Source organism: Cupressus sempervirens, chromosome 9 (genome assembly GCF_028749045.1).
Source record: "Cupressus sempervirens isolate cs-2001-9-10 chromosome 9, ASM2874904v1, whole genome shotgun sequence".
Lineage (NCBI taxonomy): Eukaryota > Viridiplantae > Streptophyta > Pinopsida > Cupressales > Cupressaceae > Cupressus > Cupressus sempervirens.
The window spans coordinates 440,597,983-440,617,853 of NC_143126.1; the positions used below are offsets into that span (position 1 = coordinate 440,597,983).

The following is a 19,871-nucleotide window of genomic DNA, read 5'->3' on the forward strand; positions in this document are numbered from 1 at the left end:
TTCGAGAGCATTAGGGATTTTGAGTCACCTGTTTTCACTTGCGGATTTATTCATTCAATAATTCCTATCTAACAATTTTTGTCTTGTTACAGGTTCATGTAACGTGTATGCAGATGAGGAGCAATGGATTTCCCAAAAATGGAGGCCCTCGAATATGGAGTTGAATAAAGGATAATAACAGGAAAGAGAAGGACTAAGTGGATTTGCATTTGAGGTTAATAGTCTCGCTAATTTGGAGAACCCAAATTAGTTCAAAAGTATATTTCCTGAAGGCTCATTTATATTTATAATCCATGTTTTACCTAAGGCAAAAGAATGAAATTGTTGGCACAAATAAGTTACATTTGATACTATGTGATTAGTTATTTGTTTTGAAAAGTCACATTGGTTGGCACTGACCAAGTGGCTCTATACATTTATAAATAGAGGTGTAAACCAAGACTAGACAATTCATTCATTTTCATAAAATATTTACATATACTTTATGCACTTGATATATTTTATTCTTTGAATGGTAAATAAATGAAGTTTTGAACTAAGCTCGTGGATTCTAGATTGCCGAACAAATTTATATGCGATTCCGGATTTGAAGCACAATAGATAGATCATCTGTAAGGAGTGTCTTTATTGCAATTTTATTTCTAGCATAATTATTTATTTTAAATTTTGGAGTTTTAAATGATTATTAAGTTGTGCCCTTTATAACTGTTTTTTATTATTTTCTATAAATATTTTAATATTCAGATAAGTGGACTGGGTCATTATTCCATTTTAAATTAGATAAACATAAATATTGTGAAATATTTAATTATTTTTGTATTTATGTCTAATTTGTCTCTACAAGAGTTAAAGTGCATTTTAGACTAGTTTAAATTGTGCTTATACAATTGACCCGTCACGTCAGAATTATTAAAATTGTTTATAGTTAAAATATATTAAATTTTATAAAGTTTTACGCTTCGACTTATAATATTGACTTTGATTGCCCATTCAATTAAGCACTGGTCTTTTACTCTTGATTCATAATCCATATGCTGGCAATTGTTTCATTTCTTTCCATTGAGGAATTAATATATTCATTTGTTGCATTCATTCTTTATTTAAAACATTATCACATTTATACAATGATTTATTCACAAATCGCAAAGTTCAAAGTTTTCAATAATTCTTTTCATTTTGAAAGCTTTTGTTGCATTCGCTTTTAATTTATTTGCTATAAGCATCTTGGATTTAAGGTTGTTGTCTAGGATCAGGTACACCCGCCTCGGTTTTGCAGAGCCGAAAACGCAAGGAATTTGGATCACATTGATCGATCCTGTCAAGTTGGCCTTAACCGGTTGGATATCCCAGCATCGAGCATGCAAGGCTCGCAGGATTCCAATCTGCAGTTTTGGGAACCAACACACCCATTTTACAAAATCTCTCGACTTCTTGCTTACCTTGAATTGATCCAAGGACTGGTGAGAAGGGGCAACCTTCCCTTTAAGGTAAGAGAGACTCTATCTTACACACTGTGGCTGGTCATCCTATTTTCCGACCAGATTTTTACCCAAAACTGTCAGTTGCAAAATATCCACCCAACAAACACAAGGCTTATGCAGATCACTTCTTGCTCTAAAGCACAAAAAGTCTTTGTGACTCTCTAACCTTATTTTATCAACATCTTGGCAAGTCATCAATGCTTAAAAATCTAAGGTGGTTTTTTTTTTATGTGATTATTTGTCTTCAACAACAAATCCATGACATTGTTACACCCAGGGAATCCCAACAACTATTCGGGCAGCCCATGAGTTCATTTCAACATGAAAGGGTGCTATTTAGAAGAGCCACCCACTACAGGGGTGGGCGGGCAGAAGTTAGGAGGGCCCAAGCATCCCAATAGAGGCGGCGTTTGGGCTTTTCTTTGTCTTCTTCATCCTTAGATTACCTTGGTATCCCTCTCTATTATAAAAAAAACTCCATTTGGTTGTCTGGTGTAGCCCTTTGGAGTGTATCAAATCTAAAATCAACCATTGGGCCAACAAATGGCTTAACTACAAGGTGAGACTTACTTTTCTACTATTTATAATCCAAGTGACGCCTATTTACAAGTTTCCTATTCTTCTAGCCCCATCTTCCATTTGGAAAGATATTGGCAATGGCTAGAAAATTCCTTCGAAACGGTGCTAAACACTACAGGAAATGGACTCTTGTTAGATGGGAAAAGATTACTCAACCAAGAGTTGTAGGTGGTCTTGGCCTTAGATGTGTTGAGCACAACAAACTTTGGATGCAAAGTTGTATTGGAGGTGGATATCCAACCCCCCCTCTCTCTTCAATGAAATGATGGCAAGTACTTTGGCATGATTAATATGAATGATATGAGCAAATAACGTTTGCAAGGCAACGATTCTCTAGCATGGCATGTTTTAAAGCTTCGCTTAAAATTGGTTAAAGATGGCCTTTTTGAACTGTTGGGAAGGTTGGCAAGACACTTTTTTAGACTAATGTCAAGGATCAGCATCCTCCCACCATTGAGGTGTATTTAGTTTTGCATCATGTCATTAATGCTCATGAATCAAAGGGGTTGGACAATGGTTGTGCTCTACTTAAAAAGTTGTCAACATAAGAATTATAGATATTAGCAATTCAACAATCTTCATAAATGGGCTATGCATGTTCCTTCTAAGTAAGGGCATTTTGTCTAATCGTATTCTCATTGGTAGTGATTAGGAGAATGAAAATCAGTTGGGGATCTAAAGGTTTAGATATTTACACGGTTAAAGTTGGTAATTAGACTCTCCTTGTTGCTCTTCCCCCATCTCTCCATTTTAGTTTGGATTGATCTAGGATCTAGTAAGCAAAAGGGTAGTCCAATGTCAATTTTTCCGCTTGGTTGTTTATGCACGAAGCCATTCTCACTTCTGCGAATCTAAGAGAGGGGGATTATAGATCCCTCAAAATGCGCCTATTGTGATTCGCAAGAGGAAACTGCTAAACACTTGATGTTTGAGTGTTATTTTACCTGTTCTCTTCTTTTAAAATAAAAAAATTTGGAATCAAATGCGAAAACAATGTTATGAAAAAATGGAAAAGACAGATTCAACTCCAAAACGGTGAGTTTTGGTTGGTATCTTAGTCTTAACTTCGCTTCGCATCAAGTGTGGCTTGAATGTAATAGTCATATTTTTTTAGGGAGATTTCTTGCTCTATTGATATTGTTTGGCATACCATATGGAGCAAAGTTAGACTGTTGTGGCTCATGTAAGTCCTAATTCTATCTAAATGGCTAGTCAATGTGATATGAGTTCCAGAATAAATATGAACCATGAAAACAAAAGATGGAGTCTTTCACCAATACTTGAGTGAAAATCAATACTACTTGTGTTGCTAAATGTAATTTGGGATTGCTGGTACAGAATTTGTTTGCAAGGATAACAAGCACACAATTTTACACTAGGAGTTGCAAGGTCCAAAAAAGGCCACCAACAATGAGGTGGAAGCTTTAGCCATTCTCTATGCCTCTTTCTGGGCGGTTACTCAGGGTCATGTTATGGTTTTTATTGAATTTCATTCCCAAGCTCTTGTTGGTGCCCTTGATTGTATGAGAAACTTGTCTATTTCTTCTTGGCACTTGAGACAGATCATTTCGCAAGTGAAGGATTTGTGGAGGAACATTCCTAATGTTATTTGTGAAGAAACTACAAGCTATGAGATTGACTATACAGGTCAAGTCAAAGATCTCTTACAAAAGTTGTGCTTCCAAGGTCCTAGCCTTGGTATTTAGGGTCCTTTTCCTAAAATTCAACACCAACCAGTGGATCTGCTCCTAAGAATATTACTCTATGCTTCCTACATATTGATATAACACATAATCCTCAAGCATCCTAACAATAAAAATATGAGACAATTAGATTAGACAATTGATATAATTTTACAAATTCTGATAATTAAAATAGAAGTTAAAAATCTACATGTTCTGAAAGTATACATGAGCTAAATTTGTATATGTTGCACCCTATTATTGTTTTAAATCACACCCTTTTGTGCAACACAAAAAAAAAAGGTATAAAGTAAAATCACTCTTTGAATTAGCATGGGAAACTCCTCACAAGCTACAAACTAGCCTAAATTGCAAAAGATATACTTGCAATTTTTAATTATTACAATGACTTTTGGAGTGGTTCATACTGACACTAAATAAAATGTGAATACGTATTTTTGGCTTTTGCTATTGCATATCACTATAACAAAGGAGAATCGACTGTTATTTGTTTTGCTGTAATCATTATAAGTTCTGGTTAAACTGTCATTACAGTCTGTAGTCTGGCTGTAGCTCTGGGTATGTGGTCAAACTCTTAGCTTTTGCTTGGGTTTCCAAGAAGTCAATTCTACTTTATTATAATTTTAATGATATGCAATATTTCTGGCTTTTCAAAACTTGGCAAAGAATTTAGACTTTCTAACCAAATATAAATTCCTAAGCTCGAAACTAGCACTGAAATAAGAATTTTAGACTTGCTAACCAACTATAAATTCTATAGCTTAAAACTAAAGCTCGAGATAAAAACCCTTATATCCAACTTCTAAAAGAACAGTAATACAAAACTTGCAAACTTAGTGGAAGCTATTAAACTTGCAAGCTTAGTAGAAACTATTAAACTTACAAAACCTACTCTTTCATCGTAATGATCGATCACAAAGTGTGATTCAAAATGTTGATGCAAAAAGAACACAGGATCATTTCCAGAAACAAATACACAATACTATGGATTGTGGAAAATTGCTAACTTTAATTAGTAGAAGTTATTAAATGTACCTCAATACATAACAAATATTTCAATAGACACTTAGAAGCAGCATGTGCATAATAAATCCTATTGAGCAAATAAACATCGGTCTTTGGATCAACAATCATACTTGATGAACAATAATTTCAACAATATGTAGGCTTGAGAAATTGAAATAATAATTGATTGTTGTTGTTGAATCAAAGGAGTATAATACTCCTATAAGCAATTACAAGAAGATCTTTCCATAATAAAAATGATCAAGAACTGAAGACTAAATAGAAAGTTACTAAATATAACACCCTCCCTTAATAGTCATTCTTCTAAATATAACATTAGACCCAAAAATCTATAAACTTGTGCCAAAAAATATTGATAGCTGAATTCTGTGAGCATGCATTGGTTGCCTTCCAACATGATGTTGGGTAATGAATCCATCACTCCCGCCATCCAGAGGTATGGAAAACAAGAAAAATGCATCTTCTCAAATACCTTGGATTTTTGTTGATAAAAAATTAGAAAATCTGAAACTCACAATTTGTTTCCAAAAAGTCATGCAAAATTTGTGAATACACGATGTTTTCTAGAAATTCACTCTAAACCTTCACAAATTCTGAAAATCCACAATTCTGACAAAAATCGTTAAAAACCAAGTCAAAAAAAACCTCTATTGTTTCAGGAAAATAGCAACAGCCACAATTGTATAAATATTTGTCAAAATCTTCTGTAGAACACAGTTTTTCTTAAAGAACCTAAGTGTGGCCCAAAACAAGTTGCAAGAAACCATGATTTTATAAATAATTGTCAAAGTTTGAAAGCCACAATTTTGACCAAAAATCATCAAAAAAGGTGGTTACAAAACAGCACCATGATTTTGTGGAAGAAATGTCAAAAACCTTGTTTTCTATCAAAAGCAGTAAAAACTCATAGCAAGTACTCACGATTTGGAGGAAAATTTTGGAAAAACCCTAAATAGTTAAAAATCCCACAATTTGTTTCTAAAACAATCACCACAAATATAGAAAATCACAATTTTGAGGAAAAGATTGTGATTTTCTATATTTTGTGATGATTTTTTAGAAAATTTTGTGATATTTGGGAAAATACATGGAGAATTTTGCATTGAATTTTTGGGAAAAGTGTGAAACCCAAATCTTCAAAAAACATGATTTTCTAGAAAATCATGTGAAACCCTGGATGCTCATTAAGAGTATGCCAAAACACAAGCAGAAGACAACAGAAAACACAATGAAAAGACCCTTTTCAGTGCTGAAACCCTCAAAAAATGCACTAGAACACAGTATCGAACATGAGTAGAGAAAAAACATTTGTGCAACTCCCATACAATCTCTTTCATGAAGAAAAAATAGTTGCAGCAAGAAAACCCAATGATCAGAAATGACAACCAAAAAAGTAATGTCATGGCTCCAATGCACACGAAAAACAAAGTCACAGCTCAAAATGCCTACCAACCCAACACTCGCACAAAGCCACGCCACTAAAAAATGAAACCCAGAAAAGTCGCATGTAGGAATAAAACACGGCCTAAAAATGGTGCAAAAACAATAGTTTATTGACCTTATAAATGGGAAAAATTGCATGATTCCCTCTGTATTGCGGCACAAAACAAACTTGTGTCCACAAAAGACAAGCAAAAAATGCAGACGCAAAAAGCGCAGAATAGGAAATCTACCAGGAGCAAAAAAGGCATGGTCATGAAAGTTTTGTAGAAAAACTAATGCCTCAAGAAACTCTCGACTCAAAAATTTATGTTCTCAAAACTTCCATTTTATGAAAAATTCAGTAAAATATACTTATAAAAATTTTAAATTTTTTTCTAGAATACTTTCTACAAATTAATTACAAGTATTGATTCATGAATTTTAAAAAAATTCTAAACACTAACGTATGGCTCTAATACCATGAAATGAAAATTGATTGTTGTTAAAACCATAGTTCAAAATTTCATTCTCTACCACTTCTCGGCAAGGCCAAATCTTTTTTTAATTAGAAATGCATGTTGTTTTCAAAATTCAATAAGGAGCTGCATCTAATGAGTCAGTAAATAAGTAAACAAACCAAACAAGCTGATCTAGATATATAAATGCAATATGTAACAAAATTGCTCCTCGTGTGGAATGCCGATGGCCGTCAACCATAGTTAGATACTTTGTACTTTGAAGCAAACTATCTTTGTACAAAGATAAGCAAATGCAAATGTAAAGTACAATATGAAAATAATCTAGATCTTCCCCTTCCCCTTCCCAGTAGCTCCTCTAAAAACATCAAGGAAATGATAGATATTAGACACATTCATGTCTGATTATTGAATGGATAATCTTCATGGATTAATCTTAGCTCTATCATTCTCACCTTTAATATAACTCATCTCTAAAACAAAAAATTATGTAAATCTAGTACAGCAAATGAGATGACAAGCCAACATAAAATGACAACAAAGAGGTTCATTGCAAGAGTAGCTTTTACTTTGTATAACACATGGTGGCAAAGCAGTTCTTAAGAATGTTACTAACTTTTTCTTTGTATTAAAGATGATAGCAAATAACTTCATAACAACACAACCGCCCACAAGAAGTTAGGGACTTCTCACAAAGATATCTTTGTTTTCTCACTGAGAATTTGCAGACTTCTCAGCATCAACTTCTCGCAAGAAAACCTCAAGTTTTCTTGTTTTCCAAAACATGTCGCGAGAAGACAAGTTCTCTAACACTTCTCGGTGAGATTTTGATCTATGGTTAAAACAAAGGAGTGGAATACTCCTCATATAAGCAATTACAACATCTTTGCATAACGTTAGAAAGTTACTAATCTGACTTACCGACTTACAAAACAGACAGTTATTAACTTAACTACATAAACAACTTAAATGACCATTATAAGCTAAATATTACAATATTACTTTAACAGAAATACCATTGATTGATCTCAGTGCAAATTGATACTAAGTGCCAACTACTACTGCCCTAATAATAATCAATTACATATAATGTAATTTTTATTACAAAATTTCATTATGATTAAGCAATCAATCAAATTTATTATAACTATGACTTAATGCTCACACCACTCACATCGCAAGAGATCTAAAATTAGTTGACTCCAATGTCCATACCATAGTAACGAGCATCGTGGCGATTCACACAATTTAGCGGTTCAACTCAAGCTATATGATTTTTTGTGAATTGGTGAATCAAATCAACGATTTCTTGCAATGAATCACCATGAATCGGCTGGAAAAAACAGGCAGCCCAAATGGGCAACTTAAAAACATTAAAAAATACAACTTTTTTAATGATTTTTTTTCACATTTCTCTTTCTTATAACTCTAAAAGGCCTTCTATTTGTTGAGTATGACAAAAAGAGAGGAAAAGTGAGAGATGGACTTGAGCTAGAGAAGATAGACTTGTCTTTTTATTTTGTTTACAAATAGACACATGTTTCATGGATCTTCATCTTATATACATATATGATTTGATGTTATTGGTTTTATGGATCTTCATCTTACATACATTTATGATTTGACAACATTTATAATTCTATATATCTATGTTGTGACTCATTATGATCCTATGATTTCTATTTACTTAAAATAAAATTTGTATTTTACATATGTGATGGATTTATCATTTATGTTTATTGTTTAAGTAAGTTAGATTCTATTTGATGATGTTATAGTGTGTTTAAGTTATATTCAATAAAGGGTGCATGAAATTAGTTTCAAATTGTTAAAATCTTTAAATTTCAAGGGTTATTTAAATTTGTCGATTCACGATTCAATTCAGCCTTGCCGATTCCAATTCTCGTTACTTTGGTCCATACTATAAAAAAGGAATTCTAAAAGGGCCATAAGGCTGAAGAATAGAACAGGCTCCTTGCGCTCAAGTTATGTTATGCTATCAGCATTTTTCAAGATAAGAGCATATTCATACCATGTGCTATTTTTATACTTATCTAAATTTAGTGCAAGCCAAAAAATAGAAATTTAAATAGGCAGCTCTTGAAGACTTCAATGGTTAAGCAACTTTTACCTTGATCATAGCTAACCCTTGAAAATATATCTTATCATTTTAAATCCTTCTAATCCTAGAGCTAAACCCATGAAACCTCGAATTAAGCTATCAATTGACTTTATTATGATCACAACTTAGTGCTCACACCACTCACTTGTCAAGAGATGTAATATTAGTTAACTCTGTGCTATACATAGGGAAAGCTGAAAAGAGCATAAGGCTGAAAAAACACAGCTTCTTGTGCTCATGTTATTCTATGCTATCAACTTTTTGTTTGACCATAGCTAACCCTTGAAAATATATCTTGTCATTTGGAATCCTTCTGAAAGACGCAAACTTCTACACTTCCTCAAGCATCTAAAAATTGGTTGCTTTGTATAGGCATGTCTCTATTCCTTGACACCTATGTGTACACATACTCGAAAATGCTTAGATAAAAGGTTTTCTTTTGAATTAGCACATGCTACTAGCTAGGAACACTAGAAAATGAAAATGTAATTAAAAGATTTGTTTCTAATGGTGAATTGTCAGACCCTAAGCGCATGCCAAAACACTGGATTTAGCTTCAAAAAACTTCACTTCCTCACAACTGCATATCTCTCCTCCCACGTGTGCTCTTAGTCTTCATATACATTTTTTTAAAATTTATGTACATCATATAGAGGCACCAAAAACCTTAGGTGTGTGCCATTTGTCCAGAGGTATTTTAAAGCTGATAACTTCTTTATAAAGTGCTTGCTATTACTTTGTCAATGTTTTTAAATAAAAACCTCCTTGTACAAGCATGCCTTCTTCATTCTACATGAGATTTTAGTCTATACTTGTTGCACTCTCAAGTTCTTTTTTCTTGGTATGCCGGAACTTCTTATTGAGCACCAATAAATACTCAAAAAAACAATTCAACTTTTCCTTATCTAGACTGGCATGCCTTGCCAATCCTATATTGGTCAGTACTCTACAGACAATACTTTTTGTTTAGCAAAAGAAATAATCCTTTGTGTTGGTGCACCCTTGTTCTCTTGGGCATGCTTCTTTAAGCTAAGAAAATTGAATCCTTTGTAGAGCCATACTTTTAGCCTCCAAGTGTGTGCCTTTTTTATATGAGCATGTGCTTAAACTCTTTGAAATTATTCTGCTCCTTTATGAGGTACTCTCTATTCTTATGACCTGTAAAGGTTAGAAAATGAGCCAACACGACAATGTGTAATAATTGATATTCTAAACATGTAAAGTAAATGAAGGTTTTAATCTAAAATCTGCAAACCATACATATTGGTATAATGCACTCCAATACTTTTGTCTGCAACAACACCTAACTAAACAATCCCTTTGAATATCTCAGCAATAATGAATTTTATATATGTTTACAAACACAAATATAAAAACTATCCTTTCCAACTTATTGTTCCCAAAACTGGTGGGCATCCATTCTTCAATGCCATCTCCAAACACAGTAATATCCAACAAATATATTTCTCAAGTAATTCAGTGTAAGATTAAACCAATGGGTTGTCAAAAAGATTTTCCATTGCTGCAAGTTCATCTAAAATCAGATCTAGCTCTGTTCAACTTGCCATATGTTACAACAGATTGACACTGCTAACAGAAACCATTACAATACAAATATGCATCTACCAAATACTAGCAAATGCCAAAACAAGCCATCAAAATCAAAAAATGACACGACAAACAAATAGCATGAAAGCATTAAGCCTCACCAGTTGGCTGAACAGGTGGATCATCCACAACATTAGAAGCCACAACAGGGATCCTCTCCTGGCCATTGCTGATATCCTTACACACCAAACTAAGAAGCAATGGAGCTTATTAGACTCAAGTTAAAACATAGAATATTGTTAAGGATAAAATAGAAAACTGTCAGGCTCATACTCCATAAGATAGAAAAAATTCAATATCACGGTAAAAGGAAAAAATCACAAAAATGACCAATTTATTCTAAAACTATTTTGGGTAAAAAAGAGACTAATGCAGCAGGGCCATACCCACGTAACTCAGATGTGCTTTGTGGAATTTGGCCACGACTAAAACGAACCTGCTCCCACAAAGTATGAACACCATGCATACTTAGAGGATATGATATATTGAAAAACCAGCATTGTAATGTCTGATACTGACTAAAACACTCCCAGAACAGTTCCCAGATATGTGCTCATACAAGGGAACAGTGTCCAGTTGAATCTAATACAATACCCCATTGTGTCTAAACAAAATGAACAGTGTTTGTCCAGATAAACAAAAACAAACCAATTTATGGAAGGAAATATAACCAACCTGATTTGTTGTCAATACCGGCTGCCCTGTAAGACGCCTAAGACGGTATTTAAAAACAGTAAAACCAGACAATCCTTTCTCAGCCCAGTACTTAACAACCTGCGATAAGAAAAGCACTTTGCATAGTCATCTCACAGAGTTTATCCAGCATGATCCATGTGTTCATTATGAGTTCAAGAAAATTACATAGATAAGAGATTTGAATTTGGCCATCAAGCACATAGTAAAATTTCAGCCATGTGCATCACCAGCCCTAAATAATAAAAATTCTTCGGATGCCAATATAGAAACCTAACTGTCCCAACCAACCCTTCAGGTCATTGGTACATATTTTCTTTCCTCAGTTCAATGAAAAAGACATTTATGAGCCATATTGATCAGAATGGCAGTTCTAGACAATTTTTATACAATAAAATTAGGTTTGCAGGGGATGTAGCTTCCCCAGTGCTGATGTAGAGGGTTTAGAAAGCATACAACACATCGTTGTTTTTTAATATGAATACAGTAATGTAGGTATTATCTGATATCAATATAATGCACAGGAGGTTCTCCCACCTTTTATTGATAAAAATTTAAAAAGAATCTCATTTGTAACAAAACTTTATAATTGTTACAGTTATATCCATGTCTATTTTGTTCATTTCCTTTGCAAAATATATCACTTTAATGGCATACAATGTTTATACAACTTTGTGCGTTGAATGCCAGATTGCCAATAAATTTTGGATCTTATCCAGGAAATAAGAAGACAGCCAATAAATTTTGGATCTTATCCAGGAAATGTGAAGGCAGATACATGCTCCACATTATATCTCCCCTATCAACACTGGTTTGACTAGCATGACTTATAACTCCCATACACAATTTCTAATATAGACAACAAGTTACTATCACTTACTTCCGACTCAGGGAGGAATATGCAATTTCCACCAACCTTTCAGTATGACATTGGTACTGTTATATAAATTAGAGTTCCCAAAAATCAATACCTGTCTTGTCAAGATTCTACTGATTTTTTCTTTCTTGTGTATAAATTAAAATGTAACAGAAATCCCACAAAAACATTTATTTTGATATGGCCAGCAATTGAAGGAATACAACATACAACTAAGCAATATTCATAGTAACACTATTTGAATCATAGGACTTTAACTCTGAATGAATTTACCTGGTACAAACCATCATATGTGTAGACCTTCCCCGTATAGCTGTTTTTTGAATCATGCCCACGAATTACTCGAACTGGAGTTTTTTGGTAGATACAATTCTGGAAACACATGGCAATAATTAGCCTCACAAGAATGCAGTTAGTCCTACACGACAAATTTTCATTCAGAACACAGCTATCAATAATCTATGACAAAATAGAGATAAACCAAATGTTAACGGAGGTTTTCTTTCCATGGATCTTTCTACCGATGCTAATGTGGAACATGTTTGTAAATCTTTTACAAAGTTAAAAAAAATTGGCTTCAGCCTATTCTTTATCAACAAAAAAAATTACACAAGGACACATCCCCTATGCTTTCCCAGCCATTCCATCTCTTGGACATTATAGAAATGCGAAGTTGGCTAGGAAACCTCCACATGTCATCCCCATTAGCCGCTCTGTATGTTCATTTTGACATTTGGTGTGTAGCAACTCAATAGGACTTGGTTTACTTTAAATTTATATTTGTTAGAAGTTCCGAAATTTTCTTTTTATTCTTTATTTTTTGTTACTTTTGTATGAAAAGTCCCCTTTTCTTGAGGCATGAGAGAAACTTCCAAACATCCCTATGTTTCTGTAAGCCTCAAATGGGAGCTCGTAAAACCCAGTCCAAGAGCCTCCATGTATGGAAAAATTAGAATGTACTATATTATCTATCAAAAATCTGTAAGTTATCTACATTAACAAAGTAGTTGTGAGAAAATTCTACAAAACAATCTAGAAGCATGCAGCAAAAACTATTTCGGAATTATGAGCACAGAGTCCACACATAACTAAAACAAAATTTGTGGGCAAACTTTTTCACTAATAAAAAGTAATATGAAATTGTTTAATTTGTGCACCGTATACAAAGTCAAACTGTGTACCTTTAATGCCAAATTGCCACGTGTCATCTCTTGGTCTTTTATTTGATGTTTTTTCCCAAGTAAATCGTGGCCACCTTGACCCGTATAAACCACACTCTCAGCATTATCAACATCATCTTCATATTGCCCTGAGAGTACTATCGCAACAGCAAGTGGAAATCTATAACCTTTGTACTCTTCCTAGCAAATTTTACAAAAGCAAAAACAAACTGTTAAAAAAAATTTGAGTATAGGTCAACCAATGATAAAACAGTGGATTTTCATCTATATTTTATATTTACTTTTAGGTATCTGGACGTATTTCACATAGACTGTACCTCATAGGTTATTGATTTAGTGACTCTAATTAAAGAGATCAGTATTTCAGAACTTTTAACTGCATGAAACCACATAAAACACAAAGATGGCAATCATAGAGATGCATTCACCAAATTTCTTGTGGAAAAACCTTTCAGGTAAAACACCCCGGCACAATAACTTTCATCAACGAAAATGGGCAGCAACCCTGATTACAAAAGTGAACAACAAGTCATAGAGAACACTTCTACAAAACTCATTGACTACCGTACTTAGTCATTTAGCCTCGCACACCTACCATTCTGCAGCACAGAAAGAAATCAATAACCATGCTCTACCCAAACAAATCCACGCTGAAAATTATCTTTTCACTACCAATTGCACATGACTCTCAATTACACAGCTACATAATAAAGCCTCCAACACAGGACAATCACCATGATATCATATACTCTGCTCATAGTAATCAAGGTTCTTGCTACACATGTAGTTTCTGTGTTTCAAGGAAAGTACTTGCAGCTGCACCAAAAAAGGCACGGTTTATGAGAAAAGTCCTGCCATTTAGGGATATAGCACTTGCTTCAAAGATCTTTACAGCAAGTTGTAAAGCTTAGATTTGGAGAAAAAAGGTTTTCTATGCTTCCCTTTTCAACATGGAACATTCCTTTGAAATGATAAAAAGAAAAGGCAGCCCACATGAAAGCTTTAATGATTTTCCATTATATTATTTTATAATATTTTAAATTACCTCCCTTTGCTTTTAGCAATTAGTCATATGGGTAGGATTAAAATATTATACTAATGGCGTTGGTGCCAAAGCTGGGACCAGAGTGGCTAGGGTATGCATACCCTAAGCCCACCCTTCCTTGGCGTGATCTTCCTGTGGCTTATGGGGCTGTGCGGCTTCCTTGCCACCAATTGTGGGTGGTTGCTGCTGCGTGGAGAGGGGGGAGGTGTGATTTCAGGAGCTAGTGTGGGCTTTTTTGGGTGGAAGCTTAGGGATCAAGGCCAGCTGGAGTTGGGCCCTGGGTGTGTGGCTTCCGCTCTTTAGCAGTGCATGGTGCATGGTAGATTGTTGCTGTCCAGAGGTAAGGGGATTTCGGATTTTGGTGATAGGGTTTCTTTGGGTTTTGGTCATGGGTTAACTAGAGATCCTTGCATCTCAAATTTTACCCATTGATATGGAGATGGTCGATTCCTCTATGTTGATGCAAATGGGAGCTAAGGGCCAGGCTGATAATCTCCCAACTGGGGTTAATGCTTCATTTTTGAAGGGTTTTATTCGAATCAAAAAGGTGAATGGGCGTCTAGAGAGATCAGATGATCGACTAGTATTAGTTAGTCAACCTGAGTAGATTTCAGAGGATGTAGAATACTGGAGCAAGCATCCGCTCATTTGTAAGTTTTTGGGTCTTTGTCTCTCTCTTCTTGTGTTGGAATCATTGGCGCATCAGATTTGGAATCATGAGCGGGATATGGAGATTCTCCTAGCTGCCAATAACTATTTTCTAGTTTTTTTTTTAATATGACAGACAACAATAAGGTGTTTGAAGGTGGTCCATATTTCTTTAACCAAGTAGGTCTTCTTATCAAACCCTGGCATGTAATGTGTCGTACCCGCTTAAACCTTTTTAATCAATGTGCCAACTTCAGAAGAGAGGTCGTACGGTCTATAGAATGTTGGGTATAAATCGCTCTAATTCCACAATCGGATTTGGCTGAGGAGCAAGGATGGTGATCAAACTAGAAGTATTGATTTGCAAGAAACAACACGTCTATACAGTGTGTTTGGGGGATGCCAAGTCCGTACGTTGCCTCAAAGTGAGTGTCGTATGGTGATCCTAAGAAGGTCGTACGGGTATAAGGAAGTCCGTACGGAAGATGGGCCTCAATATGTCGTACAGGGTATGCTATCGCCGTATGGTGGTATGTGAATATCGTACGATGGCCTAGCAAGCCGTATAGTCTTGGAATGGGCTAGGTGTACGGTAAAACAGTCCGTACGAGGTGTGTTCAGGAGCAAGGAAAGTCGTATGGTAGCTTGGATAACTCATACGATTAGAGTAGGATGCAATAAGGTGACTTAGTGGGAATTTCAGAGACGTATGGACAGAAAGAAGATGAGGGAAGTCAGGACAGATGGAGAGTGGAGCAGAATGGGATTCACACACAGTGACAGGAAACCAACGTTGCAAGCACATACACAGAATGTGGACTAAACTACACAACTGGAAGGAGAGAGTCGAATGCAAATATTGATTATCACCAGAAGATAATGCCAGATACACAGAGATGAGCACCAACAGAATAAGGTGAGGGCTGAGTCCCACCGAAACCGCGCCAGCCAAATGAGGAAGGTCTTTCACTTTCGAAATGGCGAACAATGCCGAACTCAAACAGGAATCCACAGTATAGAGAGATATAATCCAAAGCATGCCTACAGACTACTACGAGCCGTGCTTAAATATCCGTAGGGAAAAACTTTCCGAGGGTGTACAAAGTTAGCCGACGACGACACAAACCACGAAAACAAAACAAAATTAAATGGGTCTGAGATAAAATAAATCAATCGACCTGTTACAAAGATTAAATCATTTATTTTATAATGAGGACATTACAGTCCTCTCGTCCCAAAATTTGATTGTCCTCAACCAAGTGCAATGCCGGGTGTTGGAGGATGTGCTCACCTTCCCACGTTACGTCGTCCAATGATAGGTGTTGCCAACGTACCAAGTACTCTCTCACGGTGTGGTTCCGCAGGACCTTTTCACGCACTTTGAGAATTTCAGCAGGTTCCAGAATGAGCTTCCCTTCCTCATTGAGTGGCGGAAGGTCAGTAGTGACTGTGACGTTTTGCCCAATAGCTTTCTTCAGACATGAAACATGGAAGACATTGTGAATGCGGCTACCCTCCGAAAGGTCCAGTTCGTACGCTACCTCACCAATGCGACGGATCACACAACAGGGAACATAAAAACGTGGCTTCAATTTCTCCTTTCTTGTTCCCTTTAATGAAGACTGTCGATATGGCTGAAACCGGAGATAGACCAGATCCCCTACTTCAAAACTCCTCTCTATCCGATGTCTGTCGGCATACACCTTCTGTCGATTTTGTGCCTGCTACAGGTTTTCTTTCAAACTCCTCAGTATGTCCTGTCCCTCCTAAAGCCAATCCTTCGCCCTTGGAGCACGACTGTCACCCAGAACTATGTTTATGAAGGAGAGGGGTTCGTGCCCGTACAGAGCTTTGAACAGCGCCATCCCGATCAATATGTGATACGTGGTATTGTAGCAATACTCCCCAAGATGGATCCATCTTACCCACGCACGTTGTTGTGCCGAGACGTAGTTCCGTAGGTAGCCTTCGAGCTATTTGTTCACAATTTCCGTTTGGCCATCCATCTACGGGTGGGAACTCGTGCTTGGTGATAATTCTGTCCCTGCCATCCGAAACAATTCTGTCTAGAAGATACTGACAAATCATCCATCCTGATTACTGACGATGTTTCGAGGTAACCAGTGCAAGCGAAAAACTTCTCTAAAAAACAATTTGGCGACTTGTGCAACCTAAAGATCTAAGGGGATGGCAAAGAAGTGAGCATACTTTGTCAATTTGTCAACCACCACGAAGATGCAATCCTTTCCGTTCGCCCTAGGAAGACCTGTTATGAAGTCCATTGATACACTTTCCCACTTATGTTCAAGAATCGGCAAAGGCTGTAACAATCTAGCAGGAAGAGTGTGTTCGGATTTGTTCTGTTGGCAAACCATACATTCTCTCACATGCTGCAACATGTCCCCTTTCAGTCCCTTCCATGAAAATCTCTCCTGCATACTTCTGTAAGTTTTAAGGAAGCCGAGATGTCCAGCCAAAGGGGAGTCGTGCACTTCCTTCAAGATCTTCTGCTTCAGTTTGGATTTTGGCACTAGGTAGATCCAATCTTTATAATAGATGATATCATTCACCACCCTGTACCGATCATCGTGGATGTGACCATCCATTATCTCACAGGCAAACGTACTCTTGGAATATTCTACCAACAATTGTGCCTTCCAGTCAGCTAAAATCTGTTCTAGCGAGCAGATGGTGGGTTTTCGAGACAAGGCATCTACAACAACATTGTTCTTTCCTTTTACATAATCAATGTGAAAATCAAAAGACTGGACTTTGCTTACCCATTTTTGTTGTCGTTCGTTTAAGTCTCGCTGCCCCAGGAAATATCTCAAGCTGTTGTAATCTGTACGAACAACAAACTTGGCACCAACCAAATACTGCCGGAACTTGATTAATGCATGTACGATGGCCAACATTTCTTTATCGTAAATAGAGTACAGGCGTTCTGCTGATGTAAGCTTCCTACTCCCATAGGCGATGGGGTGTCTATCCTGCATCAGAACCGCTCCAATGCCCTCCTCGGATGCATCGCATTCCAAAATGAATGGTCGAGTGAAGTCAGGCAATGCAAAAACCAAGCAAGTGCTCATGGCCTCTTTTAGCTTATCAAACGTGAGTTGTGCTTCTTCATTCTACTGGAAAGCCCCTTTCTTCGTTAGATCCATTAAAGGTGCACTAAGCTGAGAAAAACCTTTGACGAATCTCCTGTAGTAACTGCATAATCCAAAAAACCCTTGCAAATCCATGAGTGATTTTGGGGGAGGCTAGTCAAGGATAGCCTGAATCTTCTTCTGATGCACTTGAACCCCATATTGACTGACGACATGCCCCAAGTACAATATCTCTATCATACCAAACTCACATTTGGACTATTTGGCAAATAGGAATTGTTCCTCCATGATACATAGAACTTCGTTCAGATGCTTCAGGTGCTCCTCCCATGTCCTACTATAAATAAGAAGATCATCAAAGAATACCAATAGATACTCACGCAACTGTTTATCGAAGATGCGGTTCATGCATGATTGGAATGTAGCGAGTGTGTTGGTTAACCTGAACGGCATGACCAAGAACTCATAGTGTTCGTATGGGCAACCAAAAGCCGTTTTCTCCACATCCTCTTCCTTCATTCGAACCTGATGGTATCCGGAACGGAGATCTATTTTTGAAAAATAGACCACGCCATGTAGTTCATCCAGCAACTCATCTATTCTCAGGATGGGGTACCTGTTCTTTATTGTCCTTTTGTTTAGCGTGCGATAGTCCACACACATGCACATCGTTCCATCCTTTTTGACCAACACCACGAATGACACAAACGAGCTAGAACTGGGACGGATCCATCCTTTCTCAAGCAACTCCAGAATCGTCCGTTCAATCTCATCCTTGAATTTCTTGGGGTGGCAGTACAGTGTGGTTATGACTGGTTTTGCCCCTAATTCCAACTCTATTGTGTGTTCGAACCCCCAATGCAATGGTATGCCAGGTGGAATATCCATGAAAACTTTTTCATGCCTACTTAAAATATCCTAAAGCTCATCATCCTGTATAGGTGTTTGGTGCCCCTTCATAAGTTCCGCCGAGATAAAACAATGCGCAGCCCACTCAACATCATTGTGCCGCAAAACTGCCTCCATCCGATGCGCAAAAACTTCCTTTGGACCTTCATTTGCCATCCCTCAGAGGACAACCTTCTTTCCATCAACCACAAAAGTGAAGTCCATTCGCTTGAAACTCTGAGTGTACTCATCAAGCGTCTCCATCCACTGTATGCCAAGAATGACTTCCATGTCGGTGAGATCCACTATGAAAAAGTCCTCCATCACCGTGTGATTCGCCATTGTGATGCTCAGCTGAGGAACAAGTTGCGTGCAAGGCAAGAAAGCCCCTCCAACAACCTTGACCTGAAAGCCTGTGTGTGCTTCCGTAGGGAGACTTCTTTGCTTCACCAAGGATGAGTTTATGAAATTCAAAGTAGCTCCACTATCCAACATCACCATGACCCTTTGTCCTTGAAGGGTACCCCACACACGAAAAACTATGCACCTTGGACTGCCAACCAATGCAATGGATCCCCCGCACTGTACCAAGGCGACAATCCTCTTCGAACGGTTTAAATTGGCCATGTTGGTGTCACTGCTAGGTTGGATATCCTCCACTGGCATTTCCTCTTGTTCGTGTTTGTCCTCATCATTAGATACTACCTCAATGTAATGGATCTTCCCCTCCCCGAGGCATTGATGGCCAGGCTCCCAAGGCCCCTTGAAATTGAAACACAACTTCTTCCTTCGGAGTTCTTGTCGGGATGCTTCATCCAATGACGGCTTCTTGGGCAGAGGTTTGTCCCTCGAAAACATCGGCGATTTCGGATGTGAGTGACTCCGAGAGGATAAGGATGATGCCAACGACAATGCCATGCTTCATGCCTTACTGATCGCTTCCATCAGGGTTGACGGATTGAATCCCTTCACCCAACCCTTCAGTGGTTCTGCCAGCCCGTCCATAAAGAGC

At 37.0% G+C, this 19,871-nt stretch overlaps 1 protein-coding gene across 1 annotated transcript in view; it reads right to left on the reverse strand.

Moving 5' to 3' along the window:
• Nucleotides 1-19,871, reverse strand: part of SUVH4 (histone-lysine N-methyltransferase, H3 lysine-9 specific SUVH4-like protein) — a 164,242-nt gene that overhangs the window by 86,939 nt on the left and 57,432 nt on the right. Inside the window, exons 6-10 of the mRNA XM_089800519.1 lie at nucleotides 13,169-13,348; nucleotides 12,261-12,359; nucleotides 11,093-11,191; nucleotides 10,804-10,853; nucleotides 10,519-10,607 (exon numbers count right to left, since the gene is read on the reverse strand). Coding sequence (XP_089656645.1) covers nucleotides 10,519-10,607; nucleotides 10,804-10,853; nucleotides 11,093-11,191; nucleotides 12,261-12,359; nucleotides 13,169-13,348 — 517 coding nt within the window. The remainder of the gene's footprint in view (nucleotides 1-10,518; nucleotides 10,608-10,803; nucleotides 10,854-11,092; nucleotides 11,192-12,260; nucleotides 12,360-13,168; nucleotides 13,349-19,871) is intronic.